Genomic DNA, 17672 nt, shown 5'->3' with positions numbered 1-17672 from the left:
AGCGATTATTTCCGAAAGTAATAATATTATCGAAAAACGATCTTAGTAAACCCTTATTCATTTTTTAATACCTATCCAACAATATATCACACGTTGGGGTTGGAATGAAAAAAAATATCAGCCCCCACTTTACATGTAGGGGGGGTACCCTAATAAAACATTTTTTTCCATTTTTTATTTTTGCACTTTGTTGGCGTGACTGATATACATATTGGTACCAAATTTCAGCTTTCTAGTGCTAACGGTTACTGAGATTATCCGCGGACGGACGGACGGACGGACAGACAGACATGGCGAAACTATAAGGGTTCCTAGTTGACTACGGAACCCTAAACAACCATCATCAGCAGTTCCACTGCAGCAAATATCACTGTTCTGGACGTACGTGCATGCTGTTCTTATAAGAATGCCAAAGTCACTATGACAGTGCCGTTCATATTTGAAGAGTTCGGTTCTGACCATCATCAGCAGTTCCGGTGCACCAAATATCACTGTTCTGGACGTAAGTGCATGCTGTTCTTATAAGAATACCAAAGTCACTATAAGTGTGCCGTTCAGATTTGAGGAGTTTGGTTCTGACCATCATCAGCAGTTCCACTACACCAAATATCACTGTTATGGACGTAAGTGCATGCTGTTCTTATAAAAATACCAAAGTCACTATAAGCACAGTATAATAAAGAGTACTATCGTACAGTATGGCCACTCCCGCTCCCCGCTGAAAGTTCCGCCCACCCCCTCTCGGTTACCTCACAGTTACCTCCTGTCAAAAACGCGAACAATCGACCTGTCATATTTCACTCATACAAGCATTGTACGCGTTCACCTACACGAACTTAGACTGTGTGCTAGGAACGCGCCTCTTTCATATATTTTATCGCCAGTGTCCGAGGTGTGCTATAAGCGTGCCGTTCAGATTTGAGGAGTTCCGTTCTGACCATCATCAGCAGTTCCACTGTACCAAATGTCACTGTTCCGTACGTAAATGCATGCTGTTCCTTTAAAAACACAAAAATCTTCATATGTATATGCCTTTCAGATTTGAGGAGTTCCCTCGATTTCTCCAGGATCCCATCATCAGAACTGGGTTCTGATAAAAATGGGACCAATCTGTATGCATATACATTCAATCAAAAAAAAAAATTCGAAACCGGTCCAGTAACGACGGAGATATCGAGGAACAAACATTAAAAATAATAAAAATACAGACGAATAGAGAACCACCTTCTTTTGAGAGATTTGAGGCGGCGGTTAAAAAATAAGGTATTTGTGTGGCAAGTCGTGGCACATTATCTTGAGCTTGACAGGTAGGGAACTTCCTACTTATATCAATAAATAAAATTAGCGACGATCATTTGATGAACTATAGTGATCGCTTCTATTACAACATTTTCTACTAAATTGTGGTGTACAATTTAAAACATACCTATTAGACCATTATCTACGTTCAGCACCAGCAACTGGCAGTGCTTCTGATACATCCTGTAGACTGGCTGGGTCTGAAGAGCTACCGGAAATTCCACCTGTGTAGGATTAAAATACTTCATTAAAGGTTTACAAAGTAGGCTTCGAAATATCAGCCAGACAATTATGGTAAATGAGAAAATATCAGGCCGTCCCTATTTGATAGGGACGGCCCGATGTTTTATCATTTATTGCGCGATCATGATTGCCCTGCAGGTTAATTGGGAAAATTCAAATATTAGGTACGTGGTACTTATAGATGTGTCTTTAGATACCTACTTACATCCTACTAGCATTTGCCCGCGGCTTCGTTCGCGTTAGAAAGAGACAAACAGTAGCCTATGTCACTCTCCATCCCTTCAACTATCTCCACTTAAAAAATCACGTCAATTCGTCGCTCCGTTTTGCCGTGAAAGACGGACAAACTAACAGACACACACACTTTCCCTTTATATGATATACATATAAATATGATCCTATGTATATCCTATGTATGATCTTTGAGCCTGGGATCGAGGGGTTAGGGCCGTTCGCTCTACGTAACATCATGGCCAGTCCAAATGGGGTGTCATGCTCCCTATCAGACACACCTTAGCTTTAATACGACTAGGCTTACATACTTACTAAGTACTTCAAGAAAAATCATAATACTCCCTAGCAGTTTTACCACTATTTCTCTATCGCTGCCGCACCTAAATTCACATGATATAATTATATAAAATTAAAATTGAAATAAATTACATATTATGGAAGACAAAAAATTACCAAGGCCCCCAGTGGTCAGTGGCTTACAGTTCCGAGGCTGGAATGGAACCAGCGATGCAACGTACTCTGCAATCGCGGCCGATGCCTGTATCCTCTCGGCCATTCGGGTCACAGCTGCATAGGTCATTAAAATTCTATAAAATTCTAATGAGCTGGGTTACAAAATTTACATTTAAATAAACGCTCGAGAAAATTAAATTCACAAATCTTGTGTCATTGCCGTACAAACTTTCAGTTAATATATGTTACTCATTACAATTATTAAGAGCATATCACTTCTAGCGCCTATATATAGGCGTAAACTTTACGTATAGGCGTCAGGTCATTTAGGCATATCATCTATGGTTATTACCACCTTATTGCTAATAGTGGTTCTTTGCACAGGCATAATTTCGTCGCCATAATATTCACCAGCAACATGTTAGCTCATCTATACAACCTTGTGGATGCCAAGTGCCGTACTTCTACTAAATGTACTTACTTACCACCACCTGTTCTCTAAAATGGTCTTGGCAGGCTCTATTGGGATTGGGATTAATGCAACATTATTGGATGTTATTAATCCCAATTAGGCTCCCAGGCTTATAATTATCATTCATCCCATTTGTAAACTCTTTAGCAGATGAATTTTAAAAACACTGTTCTTATATTTTACTAAACTTTTCAAGTTCCTAGCTTAAAAACCTTAATGCCCATGTCCATACAAATTTTCCACTTTTATCCAACTTTTGACTCCCAACGTGGTGGAATTTTGAACCCACATTTCATGTTCTTGTCTGAACTACCTTTTGACGATGTTGCAATTAAGTTTGTTGCTTGAAATATATCATTCATTCCCCTTTTAAAAGTTTTCAAATTTCCAGATTCGAATAAAGCTAGTTCCTCATACAAGCTTTCACTCCATTCCAGGGGTAAGATTTTCTAGAATGCTGAGTTTGATAATCCTTCTTATACTCTAATATTTTCATGAAGTTTCACTTAATATAAAACTTGATCCGAATAGAAACTTTCAACCCCTTATGGCCCTTATTAATCAATGCAACCGTAGTCTGTAGTTTCGGCTGTGTATTTTCCCATCGGGAGACTTGTCTGCTCGTTTGCCTCCTATCTAATAAAAAGTTGGATTTGTGACAGACAGGCAGATAAATTGACAGACAGACAGATAGACTGACGGAGGCGCACCATACCATACTTTACGGAACCCTAATTGGTATTTTTTTTCGTCGTCACTTCAATTATTTCGGTCATGATCTTAGGATCAAATAATGTGAAATTTTATTTTGGCGTCCAGTCACTTAAAGTAAAACTCGATCCGCAATTCAGCAATATTCCACATACATACTTTCAATCGCTTATTAATCGCCTTGTATTATTATTATGGATCTAAACGCACGGTAGTGCGCAGGCCAAGTTCCAGCAAGAGGCCGCGCGCATGCCGTGCACTATTTACACGAACCGTTTCGACCCACTTTGACCCCCTGTAGCTAAGTGCCTAATAGTGCATATTGCAAGTACAGTGATAAAAGTGGACCTACGTAATCATATACTAGGTACTAATTGATTTTTCTAAACTCGCTTCTTACCTCTCGCACGTTTCATAAATCACATAATTTTAATGCAACCTAGCCCTTGTAGTTTCGGCTTTGCATTGATAATTAAGTCAGTCAGGAGAACTCTTGCATTTATATATTTAACTAGCTTTTGCCCGCGGCTTCACTCGCGTCAAATTCGAAACTTGCGGAATGCTCCTTACAAACTTCCACCGACCATTTTAGGGAAGTGTGGGGTTAGAAAAAGAAAAAAAAATAGCCTGTCAATCTCCATCCATTCAACTATATCTCCACTTACAAAATCACGTCAATTCGTGGCTCTGTTTTGCCGTGAAAGACGGACCAACAAACAGTCACACACACACACACACACACACACACACACACACACACACACACACACACACACACACACACACACACACACACACACACACACACACACACACACACACACACACACACACACACACACACTTTCCCAATTATAATATTAAGTTCTGGACCACCCTGTATATATATATGTATTATGAATATGTATGTATACTTGTATAGACGATCTAGTACACTTACAATGCCACTGAGTTAGCCTTGTTCATACTATCATAGACTTCAAATCGATAGCTTCAGTATTTCTCGATATCTCATGGTTCTGGGCGGTGATCTTTTGCCATCAGGCGACTTGTCTGCTCTTTTGCCTCCTATCTCATAAAAAAGTGTGATCTCATACATTCAAATAAACTGACAGACAGACGGAGTCGCACCATAAGGGTTCCTTTTGTACCTTTTTGGTATACGTATATCGTATCGTATATCGTCGTCACCTCAATTTTTTCGGTCATTAATCATGATCTTACAATTAAATAACGTACAATCGGCGAGCCAACTTAATTTTTGCGTCCAGCCACCTAGGCTATTTACCAATATTGTGAATAGTAGATTGTACAACAAGGGCATAAAGTGACCCATTTTTACCGTAGGCAATTTTTGGTCTCAGCGAAGGTATTTCCATAGCAACACCACCTTCAAATATTCAGGAAAAGAGCATACTCCCATCTTAAAGGCCGGCAACGCTTCTGCAATCAGTCAGGTGTTCGAGGGTTTAAGGGTAGCGGTAATCGCTTACCATCAGGCGATCCGTCTACTCGTTTCCCTTCGTTTATTTATCTACTTTACCTTAAAAAAAATTTCCCTCTCCCAGTTTAGGGAAGCGGTGAAATTTTACGGAAAAGTCCTCTGAGGATGTGGCTCCGCATTTTGTACATTTCCTATGATCATTGTTATAACTCATGGCCATCAGAAGCAGCAACCTAGGTACTGCAAATATAAGTTGGAAAGTGACATTGACAACAAACATCAATTCATAATATTCCAAAGACTAAACTGGAATAGATAATAATAATTATGTATAGAAACAATTTCTATGAATAATAGTTTTTGTAAATGGAAGTGTGACAATAATCAAAATATTAAATAATATAATTTGATTTGTTTCCGAAATTTTATCTTAGACAAAACCAAAACCATTAGAAGCAATGTTGCTACAGTAAAATATGATTGTGTTAATTACTAGCAACATAACTTCCAGGAATAGAGCACACATAGAAACATTTGGATCCGTTACTAAGAGACATACGTTTCTAAGGAAGTCAATAGGCCTTGCTATGGAGTGACGACGGGCCATAGATTTAGAATTATTAAACTAGATTGTGTAGTTAGGTCAAAAAGTGTGTCCACATGAGAGGTCATTGTTTGGGCTGGTGTCCCTCTCGCACTTACTGACAATGTCAACATTATTCAATGACGTCATCACTGTCATACATTGGGGATACCAGTCAATTTTCAAAGTTACTACCAAATCTACTAATACCCATTTGAACATATTTTTTGATAATACAAATCTTTGATTTATTGGCATCAAAATAATTACATTATAATTATTTCCCAATTCTTTGAAATATATCGAAACCCTACTTTGAATATAACACTAAAATAAAATAAGAAGTTTTAAAGTCAGGTAATATACAGATAAAAATACTACTACTATGGTAACCTCATTAACACTGGTCACACGTGTGAGAGGGACACTAGCCCAAACAATGCCCTCTCATGTGGACCGTTTTCGCTAGTCTGATACGATCAACTTTCTCTCTCGGTTAGGCTTGTGCCGTTTCGTTCGTTGATCGGAGCGCTCCGATCTCGTTCAATCGCTCCCATGAACTAGTTCGCTCTTTTAGGTCTTTTGCTCATTTAGTTCAGCTAGACCAGCGACCACTGCGGTCGGAAAGATCAGAACGAATGGGACCGAATAGTGTCAAAATTATACAAATAGTCCACAGATAGTAACATTCCGGGCCGAAAGGTTGTAAGTAACCGAAGTTTAATATGAAAACTTGACTTTTTTTGTTGCTCTGCTAAGTAGCTCTCGCTCTCGGTCGGCGCAGTCACACACCCGTTCTCGATCCAAACCGCTCGCGCTCGCAGATCCTATACTGAACTAAATGAGCAAAGACCGATTCTCAGACCACGGAAACATTCAGTTCATTTCGGTCATTGATGGGATTTTATTCCTAACAGTTCATAGTTCGTGAACGACACAAGCCTACTCTCGGTGATAAGGTTCAATTTAGTATGGCAAAAATGTGATTGAGCTGTCCCCTGTAAAGGTCTTTGCGACGGGCTGGCTGAGACACGCCACAGACAGTCTTAAAAATTCATAATCCTAAAAAAGTTTTGTATGCAACCTGTCAGTTCAAACCATTGAGGTATATGTACTACGTACTAGAGGCGACGTTGCCAAGCGAAAACACTGCACATGCTGACAAATGCGCGGGGTGGGGGGAGCGGCCATTTACGCATAGAGTAGGTCCACCATCAGATGTGACACATTATTATTATATTCTGCCTAACGGAAATTTAACATTTTAAAATACGGCTATTCTAGTCAAAATGATTTATTTATTTACAACTTAAACAATACAAATTAATATAATTGTGCTGTACTTATCTTCTTCTTTAAAATACAATGAATGAACATATATATGTGTGGTCAGTTGGTAACCATGTTTCCTTAGCTCAATTTTTGGACAAAGCGTATCCATTGTTCCCTTTTTTCATGACCAGGCCAAAGAAAACCGCAAAAAGTGAGCGTGCTAAAAATACAATTTCACTCAAAAAATATTAACAATCATTAAACAAATAAACTTTTTTTATATTATAGTAACATAATTCATGAAGTAGTAATTAGTCACCTAATAATTTTCCAAATAGAAATATATATATTTCGCAAGTATATTAGAGGTGAAACACATTAGTAGGAACAATGTAAATGGCACATCTGCGCGGTTAGTCTATGATTGCGTCACCAAAATGGCGGCAGTCCCGCTCCCGCTCGCGTATTTGTAGAATATTTAATCTTAAACTATTATAGACGAGTTTTTTGTTTAATTTACCGATGAAATGTCACACCTTGACTTTTATTTGATTTTTTCGAGTGATTAGAACAATTTTTAAGCACACAAGAAGGCATTATTCATGTGGAAAGTAAATGGATCACGGCACGTCACTGCACTGCAAGGACCAGGCGAGGACTGGCAACGCTGCGGTCCATGGACCGCAGTGGGGTGTGTAACATTTTTTCTTCGCAACGTCGCCTCTAGTACGTAGTACCACAGAATTACAGTTAAACCAGAATGAGTAGTTAGGTCAAAAAATGTGTCCACATGAGAGGTCATTATTTGGGCTGGTGTCCCTCTCGCACTTACTGACAATGTCAACATTATTTAGTGACGTCATCACTGTCATACATTGGGGATACCAGTCAGTTTTCAAAGTTACTACCAAATCTACTAATACCCATTTGAACATATTTTTTAATTATACAAATCTTTGATTTATTGGCATCAAAATAATTACATTTTAATTATTTCCCAATTCTTTGAAATATATCGAAACCCTAGTTTGAATATGACACTAAAATAATATAAGAAGTTATAAAGTCAGGTAATATACAGATCAAAATACTACTACTATGGTAACCTCATTAACACTGGCCACACGTGCGAGAGGGACACCAGCCCAAACAATGCCCTCTCATGTGGACCGTTTTCGCTAGTCTGATACGATCACCTTTCGGTCTCAGTGATGAGGTTCAATTTAGTTTGGCAAAGAATGTGATCCCACAATCTAGTTTAATAATTCTAAATCTATGCGTAGTACATATACCTCAATGGTTCAAACTGACAGAATTTTCAGATTGAACTGACACAGGTTGCATACAATTTTTTTTAAGATTATGAATTTTTAAGACTCTCTGTGGCGTGCCTATAATTATATAATTGTATTCCTGCATCGACATCGATTGGTGGAACAAAAATTGCAAAGAGATCTGATTGTTGTGTATAGCCCCTAAAAAAACAAATTCAATTCAACAGATAGCACAAATCCAATGCATCATACATGATGTATAAAAGAAGTTGGCAGCACTGATAATACTTCATTTTTCATTGTCGCCATCTCGTAGTCTGCATGCGTTCTTCTTTCTTCACTTCACTTCACTTCATTTTGGGCGGCCATATTGCTCTGTTGCTGTGCGTGTGTCTGATTATCACTCGGGCTCTTAGGTAATTATGATCTAATTTCGCATCGTTCTTATTTTGATCTGATCAGATGTATCTTGTTGACTTATCGCGAATTTGCTCCAGTGTGTCATTAATACGTATACAGCTCTAACTCTGTGTCTTCCTACTACCTTGACTCTTGGATTAGGTAGGTATGTGTTTCAATCTGGTGAAATGAACATACACGAGGTGCCTACGTATGATAATTTATACCTCCTGTGATCTACAAATAGTGCATTCCAAAGAATATTGCCCACGCTTATGAAAAAAGCTGAGTATGAATGTTAGTCGGGTATTTATTAGGCGTATAATATGTATTGTTACTTAAATTATCTCAAAATACACTATCATAGCACGTCTTTGTTTTGGGTTTATGGTTTTGATTTGACTTGTAGTGCTGCCAGAAAAAAACGACTATTATGATTCAAATATACCTCAAATTAGAAATATTTTTAAGTATGTACCCCACATACAAAAGTAAGGCCTCAGTTGGAAATATTTTATAACCATAACTTAAATAGTGACTGTACGTGTAGTAAATAAAGTTTTCAATTTACATTAAATGTTGCTAAGTGTATTGGAAATCCAGTTTTAGACAAAAGGTAAAAATTTAGTTACTAGTCCTAGGTCTCAGTTCCAGATTTAATAATTATGTACTATGTGAATACATTATAGGTACATTTAATTTAAACATTATTCAAGTTTTAAAGACATGTTACTTAGATCAATGAAATTGTCACCTTTGTGATTGTCAAGCCACTGGAACTACAAATACAATAAATAATTTCTATGTTGTTAATTGTAAACATGTTGATTATCTATGGTTGATTCATCTTGAAAATGACTTTACTTAATAACATAATCTACTCATAGCCACCACAAATGATTAAAAAAAACTTGCTACAATAAACATTATTCTTTATAAACATATTTTGAGTTCTCTCTTATTCCTTTTCATATATTTGTTGATACATATTGTGTTATCCAACATGGTATATGTTAATTATCATGTTCGCTGTTCAGTGGCCATTATGTGGTCTTATTGGATGTAGATGTAGCAGTGTATGAGTAGTGACAGCTGGCCGTGAGTCATGGTAAGTCTTATTTCAAAGGTATTAGATTAAAAGTTCGTCACGGCTTTTGAGAGCCCTGTCCTGATGCACAGTCCTAAAAGTGTTGGAAGTTGTTCTTGAACTTTCTTCAGTTTATTAAATTTCAGAAGATATCCGATATTGTGAAATACATTTGTTTTTATAAAAAAATATTTTGAGTATTATCTTGGCATGTAATTCATAAATCATTGATATACTAATTAAAGAATGTCAATGTACATAAAGTATAGTTATGCAGTCTACTAGAGGAAAATGCTATGTTTGTGGTATAAAGGACAGACTTTACACACTTAAACTAGTTGTTTGATAATAATACTATCTAAATTCCAAATATGTGTTATAATATCCCACAAGAAAGGTAATATTCAGATATGGGAGGTTCTAATAGTGATGTTTTCAATTAAAAGGTACCATGTCGTTATTTATTGATAAGGTTGATATCAAATTAATGCTTTATGGAAATTATTAATATACATCAAACATAGTATGTACATGTTTAATTGAGAATGTCACAATTCCAACTAGTTTAGTCCAAAATCTGTACGGAAGCAGAATGTTAGTAATAGTGATTGCTATGCATGCTGTCAGAAGCCATCTGTTCTTTGAAATGAGCATAGCGAATATGTGTAGCCTTCCATCAGAAAAGAGACCTTTTAAACCATACCACCATAAGGACCCTTTAAACATGGAATGGCACATATTTATATTGCAAAGCGAGGTTGAAACAGAATATAGGTATAATGAACATTACTATTATGTATAATTAAAATTAACAATTAGAAGGACCAGATATTTAACTTCATAACACTTATCAAATTTTGTTACTAGTCATACACTTGTAAAAAACAAGTGAAGACATACATTAATTTCTGTGAACGGAAATTGAATTATAGCATAAACTCTGATGTCAGTCAGTGTAACGTTTCACCCCCTGTTGGTTTACTTTAATACTAATTGCTCCCTTAGTGAAAACTCTCCACAACATAATGTCTACACATAACACTATTTTCACAAGCTGCCATGCTAACATTTTGTCAAAATTTCATATATTACTAGCAAATTTCAAAATTATAGCATTAGCAAGAAAATTAACTATGTTTGATATAAGTTAAATAGTACCAAGCAAGCTCATAAAATTATTAAGTTAGTTTTTATTTGGATTTTGTACCATTGCTGATAGCTATTATCATAAGCTACATATATTATACTTACTCAAACTATCCACAGATCTATTGTAATATATAAGTATAAATTTCTCCGATTTATCTTTATGCCTTGTATTGCCAGTTTTTCATAACTATACACAATTTGTTGTACTTAAATGCATCAAATATTTGTTGAAGTGTTTATAGGTAATTAATATAATAGGTTAATATAAAATACAAATAGTGCTTATAAAACCTTTTTTAAAAATCGTGTTTTATTTCAGCGCTTTCAGTTTTTCGTGTATTGATTGAGTGATCGTCCAGAACAATGGGCGACCGTAATAACCCCATCAAGTTTGGACCGGAGTGGCTGCGCAACTTGGCACGAGAACGTAATGCCAGCATTCAGGGCTCCAACAGTCAGAACGCGCTGATGGCCTCGGGAAACAGCGCCGGTCCCGGGGCGGGCGGCGGCGCACCGGCGCGGGCCACATCACCAGTCCCGGGAAATCCACTTTGCGCTGCCAACACCACGCAAAAAATACACCTTGCAAAACTTCGGTAAGTAAAAAAAAAACATTATTATGCCCTTCTTACACCTATCTTCTCTTCCAACTTGGCTGGACTGTACTGCTAAGTCTAGAGTTTGATATAAAAAAATGCCACAATGTAAAGAATCCAACTCACATTAATTTTTGACCTCTTGTCTTCAACTCACTTAATGTCCTCTACTGGTCGCAATTCTAAACAAATTCTTGTGAAAGTTAGTGACCACATTCTTAAAAAAAGTTAGTTAAACCAGTTCAAAAATGCGGAATTTGCTATTACTTAAGCGCCAATATTTTGTATGATAAGTAACTTATTTTACGTCCTACAGCTTACTTAGCTATTGTTTTAAATAATACTTTGCATAGTCTGACTGTCTAGTTTATCTTTTCCCAACTTCAACAAAAACATACAGATTTTTGAAATATTATTTTCAGGTATGGCAGAGAAGAGATGCTTGCGCTTTATGACAGGACCGTGGAAGCACCCTCAGAGTTAAAATCTATAGACCAGCTTTATCAACCTAGAGGCAAACCACCATTTGCGCTACATAATACATTTGAAGAGGAAATGGTAAAAGTATTTATGAAATTTCAATTACTACCATTATACATAGAAAGTTAGAAACACACCCAACCAGTCAGTAAAAAGACGCTTATATTATTAGCTGCCTTTTTCTCACTTTGGGATAGCTACGATTACGATTACACGTAATATATTTTTCAGTATGACAATATGTAACTAAAAAAAAAGTAGGAACCCAATTAGTCTTGATAACTTAATTAACATGAAAATATTGTTATAGCGGGAGAATCTACGAAGCGGGCCACCTATAGGCGCACTGACGCCTGACAAGTTTGGTAGAGGAATGAGCAGAGGTTTAACTGCAACTGACAACCGCGGCAGACCACGGATGCCGTTTGTCCGACAACCGTCACTGGGAAGGAAAGTATTATTAGTCTAGTAATGATAAAAGTGACAAGAAATAGGATGACTTGTATAATAAATTTAGAGTTGTAACTTAAGTAAAGTTACAGCTGAAATGATTAGTTGAATTTATAAAGAAATAAATAACTATTATAGGACATTCTTACACAGATTGACTGAGTCCCACGGTAAGCTCAAGAAGGCTTGTGTTGTGGGTACTCAGACAACGATATAATTATATAATATATAAATACTTACATATATAGAAAACATCCATGACTCAGGAACAAATATCGCACAAATAAATGCCCTTAACGCTATTCGAACCCGGGACCGCGGCTTAGCAGGCCAGGTTACTATTATTACAGGCTGGGTTACTGTTATAGTAATAGTACAAAACGAAATTTCATTTTATTAGTCAGATTTATGTTTTGTACGTTTGTTTATTTTTTTTTTTTACTTTACAGGGGAAACGCATTCCATCAAAGGATACCAAGTTATGTGCCTGGTGCCGATGAAGATGCTCCACCTGTGTCGCGCTCCTGGAGCAATAGTAATGGAGGACCTTCCACTAACAGAGCTGTTAGTGAACAATCTGAATGGACACCAAATAAAACTTTCCGAAGGTATATTAATAACTATATCAGTCTTTTCTTTTAGTTTCTTTATTGTCTTAAAACAGTCTACAGTGATATCACTTTTCTTTATGGATGATTTTTAAAAGGACAGAACAGCAACAATATCTCTTAAACATTCTTGTTGTTTTTTAGCAAGCGGCCGACTAGTAACACGAATTGGAGGTCACCACAGACCCGCGAAGAAGGCGAGGAATGGCGTTTGTCAGATGCTGGGAGGCCTCGCACTGGCCAACAAGACAAGTGGGGTGAGCTTTTAACAATCCAAAGAGTATTGTATCCTTTGGAGAATTTCCGATGGTTTTACTCACCTATATCTGAGGATTATGTAATACGTGATTTTTTAATAGATTTATGTAACTTTTTATTCAACGTTTTTACTCAATTTGTAGAGCGAGATTGGGGTGACCGGCCTAATCAGGACAAGCCACCATTGTGGAACCATAACCGGCGAACGTGGGGCGGGGACGCACAAAACGAGGAAATTTTACCAGAATGGTAATTGGTGCAACTGATTTTATTTCTCCTCCTCCATAAGATTTAACATGTACAGTGTGGACGTGGAATGATAAGTGGGGCCCTGGAGGGAAAGTACCTTAAATCTTTGTCTTTAAGTAAACTGAGCCAGTATAAGGATTTAAGGTAGATGAGTTAGGCCCTGGGCCTGGGATCCAGGGCCTGACTTATCTTTCCACCCTGTATAGACTTACATAGGAATATTCACCTTAATGACTTCTATTAAATCTTCGTCGTATTATATTTATTTGGCTTGACAACCAAACAATACCTAATTTCTACTGTGTGTTATTGTAGAACGTTTCATGTATTTATTTTAAAATGGACGTAAATCTAGACAGAGGGCCTTACCGTGATCAAGTAACTTGTTCCAAATGTGGGCTTATATTTTAATTGCATTAATATGTTTAAGGGCAATGGACAACGCGGAGGCATGCGCAGGCACGTTCGATGCGTCGGGGGCTTTCCACGGCTACAGTAATGACGACACCAACCTGCCGAGGAACCAGGAAGCTTCCTATTGTAAGCATCCTTCCACACTAGACATCTGATCACAAGTTTCTCGTTTATGAACAAAGCCCGGACGACGGGAGCAAAAATGCACTTTTCAATAGTGCTTAGTTAAATATCGACTATTTTATCGACATCCATGCGAACAATTTTTGAATCAGAAATTTATTGATCTTTATTATAGTTATTGTCTTACATGTCATATTGTTACATAATGTGTAAGCTTATTATTTATTATTTCAGTAAACTAATTACATACAATAATAATCATCAATAATTGAAAAATATATATTAAAAAAATACTAATTGTTTATTACGAAAATTATATAAAGTACTTATTGAAAAAAAAAAAATACAAACAGCTCTTTTTAAAATTGTTTACAACTACCATTTTTTTTTATTTCGTAATGGTGGTCGAGTACGTCGTGCTATTTATCGGCATTTTATCGACTTATAAAATGTGTTTCCTCGCACTATTGAGATGTCAACACATAATTTCTCCCGTAATCCGGGCTTTGTTTATGAATTATGTCTTATTTCAAGTTATTTCGTATTATTCAGTAGAAGCGAAATATTGGGCATTGATATTACTTACTCGTATATTACATGAACATTGAACACTTTTTATAAAAGTAAAAGAACGCCGAACAGAAAACGTTACATAATACTCCAAGAGACTCTTAAGACTTAAGTACAGTCATGATGATAATTATTCTGTCTAAGATTAATGGTGATGACACTGATTCGAGTAAGCAGTAACTTGCAGCGGTCTATTTCAGGAAGTTATTATAAGAGTCTAGCAAAATCATTCAGGCATCCATTAAGTTGGTTGGAGTCTGAGCCTTTTTTTTATTTTAAATTCAATTAAGTCTAAGATTTCAAATTATTTTTCTTACTGATACATACTTTTTATTTGTTTTAGCTCTGACGAGATCACACACTCACGGCAGTTTTGCTAGATTAAAATCTGTAGAAGACGGTTCGGAGGAATGGTGGGCTTCGGCAAAGGCAAAAAAACTATCACCGAAAAAGTTTGATGCCAGTGAAATCAAATTCAAAAAGGTATACCTAATAGAAGAAGTAAATTATTCCAAAAGAAATAATTGATTGAATTGGACAGCTGTAAGTAGGTGTTGCTGTACAGCTTGTATGTTATGATCCTGATAAGGTTCAATTTATTATAGCCAAAAAGTGTAGGTACTCTTTCAACTTGTTGGCTATAATAAATTGAATATTAACTTGGTGTAGGTAACATGGTCAAAAAGTTTATTTTTGATATTAACACTAATACAAAATATGGCGCCGTTTAGCGTCATCCATTTCGGCTGATAAACACAGGAGTCCGATTATTTTAAGACCCTTTTACTTAATGTTAAACTACTAATACCTTTCTTCACAGGTCAGATCAGATGAGTAAGATAGAAATCTGTTTCATTTTCAGCAAGTAAGTGTTACAGCGGCAGAAGATAGCGGCAACACCAGTTCGAGTTCAAAACAAAGCAGTACTAGTAAAGAAGAGACCAACATGACTCAAGATACACAGGAAAACCAAGTCACTTCGCCAGATTCGTCTGATAGTGGTCAGACCGAAAATAATTATTCGAAAAATAATGCCTACCGGCCCAAGTTTGCAGAAAACAAAACTTTTGATGCATTAATGAGGTCTGATATAAACATGGATGAGGCCACTGATGAGAGAGGAAATTTCCAATCGGTGACTATCAAACCTAATAATAGTTTGCGCCAGAAACATCAAAACATTGTGGCATCGGCAGCAGATAACCCAAATGCACAAGCTCGGAAACCTGGGATGCAAGACACTCAAATGCCTGATAAGTATGTGTTATTACTTTATTTGTATGGACTGTTTATTAGATAAAGTTTTACATAACGTGCTTTACTAATACGAGAAAGTAATGATTTTAATTGCATGTCCCATTCTAATTAGATATTACTGTTAATAGAAGATAGATAAAGTATCTTGCGTGATACTGTAACACCCACCACTTGCCATGTTGAGCACATTTAAAGAACAAAATGTGATTTACACTTTTCTGGAATTTGCCTTGTTTCACAAGTCGTTCGAAAGTTCGAGCTTAACGGCTCAGCCACGACATTGGTTTAAGCGCGACAGCACTGAGCGGCGGCCATACTTTGGAGCGAGACACAGCGATGGGACTTTTCATTCGCACGTATGGCTGCCGCTCACCGCTGTCGAGCTTAATAGACCAATGTCGTGGCTGGGCCGTAAGCGGCTGTTGTTGATGGTACAGTCGAGTTCATAAATATGTGTACATTTTTTCACCTTATTGCAACGAGTTCGGGTTAAAGACATTTATTTTTCTCAAAAAAATATACATTTCACTTATTGAGACTTACAAACTAGTATTTACATACATACCATGCAGTTTTGCCCGTGAGCGCTTAGTTTATACATAAGTATGTTTAGAGTTAAGGTGATGAAATGTACACATATTTATGAACTCGACTGTATATATAATTATTTGTTTGTGATGATGCTGTTTTTAGTTGTTTATTATTAAATATTACTTGTTATGTGGGAAATTGAGTCTTGAGGGATTTAGTCAAGTCTGTAGACTTATATGAATAACATTTGATGATTCAACTATTGAAAGTTTGCACGGAACCCTCGGTGGACGAGTCCGACTCGCACTTGGCCGGATTTATTTTCCCTTCACGATAATATTGATATTTGATATACATTAATGTTGCTGTTACCTTTTATACATCCCTCATAAATAAATAATGTATATGTACATTGTTTTAGGGAACACTCCAAATTTTCTGGTAAATCGGCCGAGGATGCTCTTGTCGAAGACATTTTTGATATAACGTTGGACGACAAAGATATTCTTTCGAAGCTGAATGTATTGAATACGGGAATGTCAGGCAAGGCTTCTATGGGCAACTCGGCGACTGCGGCTGCTAACGCCGCTATGCAAAACCGAGCCGTAAGTCCTAGTGCTCAAAACCAAGGCAATGTGATGCATAAACCTAACCTATCTATGGCGGGCATGCCTGGCATGCATTCAAATACAATGCACACATTAGGAATGCAGAGTTCTGTAGCTAAGGCGCCAGGCTTGCAGTCTCCGGGAATGCATCCACACGGGCTGCTACAATCCACCGTGCACCCCGGGCTCCAGGCCCACGGCCTGCCATCTCCTGGCGCGCAACCATCTGGAATACCGTCGCCGTCCATACAAAACTCGGGCTTACAAACATTAGGGCTGCAGGCGTCTGGGCAAAAGAATGCGGGCATGCAATCGCCGGGAATGCAGAATTCCACCTTGCATACACTTGGATTGCAAACACCAGGTCCAAAGAACCCAGGAATGCCTTCGCCTGGAATGCAGACTCAAGGACTTTCGACGCCCGGCATGCCACAACACGCGCTACAAATGCCTGGCTTGCAAGCTCCGGGCCTGCAGAGTATCAGTATGCAGTCATTAGGAATGCAACCATCTGCTTTGCAGCCCGGTGGTATACAGAATGCAGGCAACCAAACATCTTCAATGCATAACATAGGAATTTCCAACACAGCACTCAATTCTGCAATGAGACTACAGGGTCCCAGATTGTTAGAGCAAGGCTCAGCAAATAATTCTATGGGTATTCCTCATCAGAGGATGTCACCGCCGCCGTTACTTCTTAACCCTAACATGGGCAATTCGGCCATGAGTGCAACCAGTATGCATCAAGGTTCTACAGGGCTGACAGGATTTCAAAATTCGTCGGCTATTCAAGGGATGCCAAATACTAGTAATTCTCTCTTTGGACTTGGACAAAATCCAAATAATGCCCAGGTAGTAAAGAAAAGACGTATCCGACATCTTATATCAGTTCTTCAAAATTTGTATTA

At 37.4% G+C, this 17672-nt stretch overlaps 1 protein-coding gene across 1 annotated transcript in view; it reads left to right on the top strand.

The window, feature by feature from the left end:
• Positions 1-8304: 8304 nt before the first annotated feature.
• The window catches only part of LOC125240792 (GRB10-interacting GYF protein 2), a 43070-nt gene continuing 33702 nt past the window's right edge, over positions 8305-17672 (top strand). The window contains exons 1-11 of the mRNA XM_048148875.1: positions 8305-8401; positions 10940-11216; positions 11639-11774; positions 12007-12146; positions 12596-12754; positions 12899-13011; positions 13156-13261; positions 13692-13801; positions 14712-14851; positions 15231-15625; positions 16578-17616. Of these exons, the coding sequence (XP_048004832.1) occupies positions 10984-11216; positions 11639-11774; positions 12007-12146; positions 12596-12754; positions 12899-13011; positions 13156-13261; positions 13692-13801; positions 14712-14851; positions 15231-15625; positions 16578-17616 (2571 nt within the window). The 5' untranslated portion in view covers positions 8305-8401; positions 10940-10983. The remainder of the gene's footprint in view (positions 8402-10939; positions 11217-11638; positions 11775-12006; positions 12147-12595; positions 12755-12898; positions 13012-13155; positions 13262-13691; positions 13802-14711; positions 14852-15230; positions 15626-16577; positions 17617-17672) is intronic.

Source organism: Leguminivora glycinivorella, chromosome Z (assembly GCF_023078275.1).
Source record: "Leguminivora glycinivorella isolate SPB_JAAS2020 chromosome Z, LegGlyc_1.1, whole genome shotgun sequence".
Lineage (NCBI taxonomy): Eukaryota > Metazoa > Arthropoda > Insecta > Lepidoptera > Tortricidae > Leguminivora > Leguminivora glycinivorella.
This window is presented reverse-complemented; position numbering and strand designations above follow the sequence as displayed.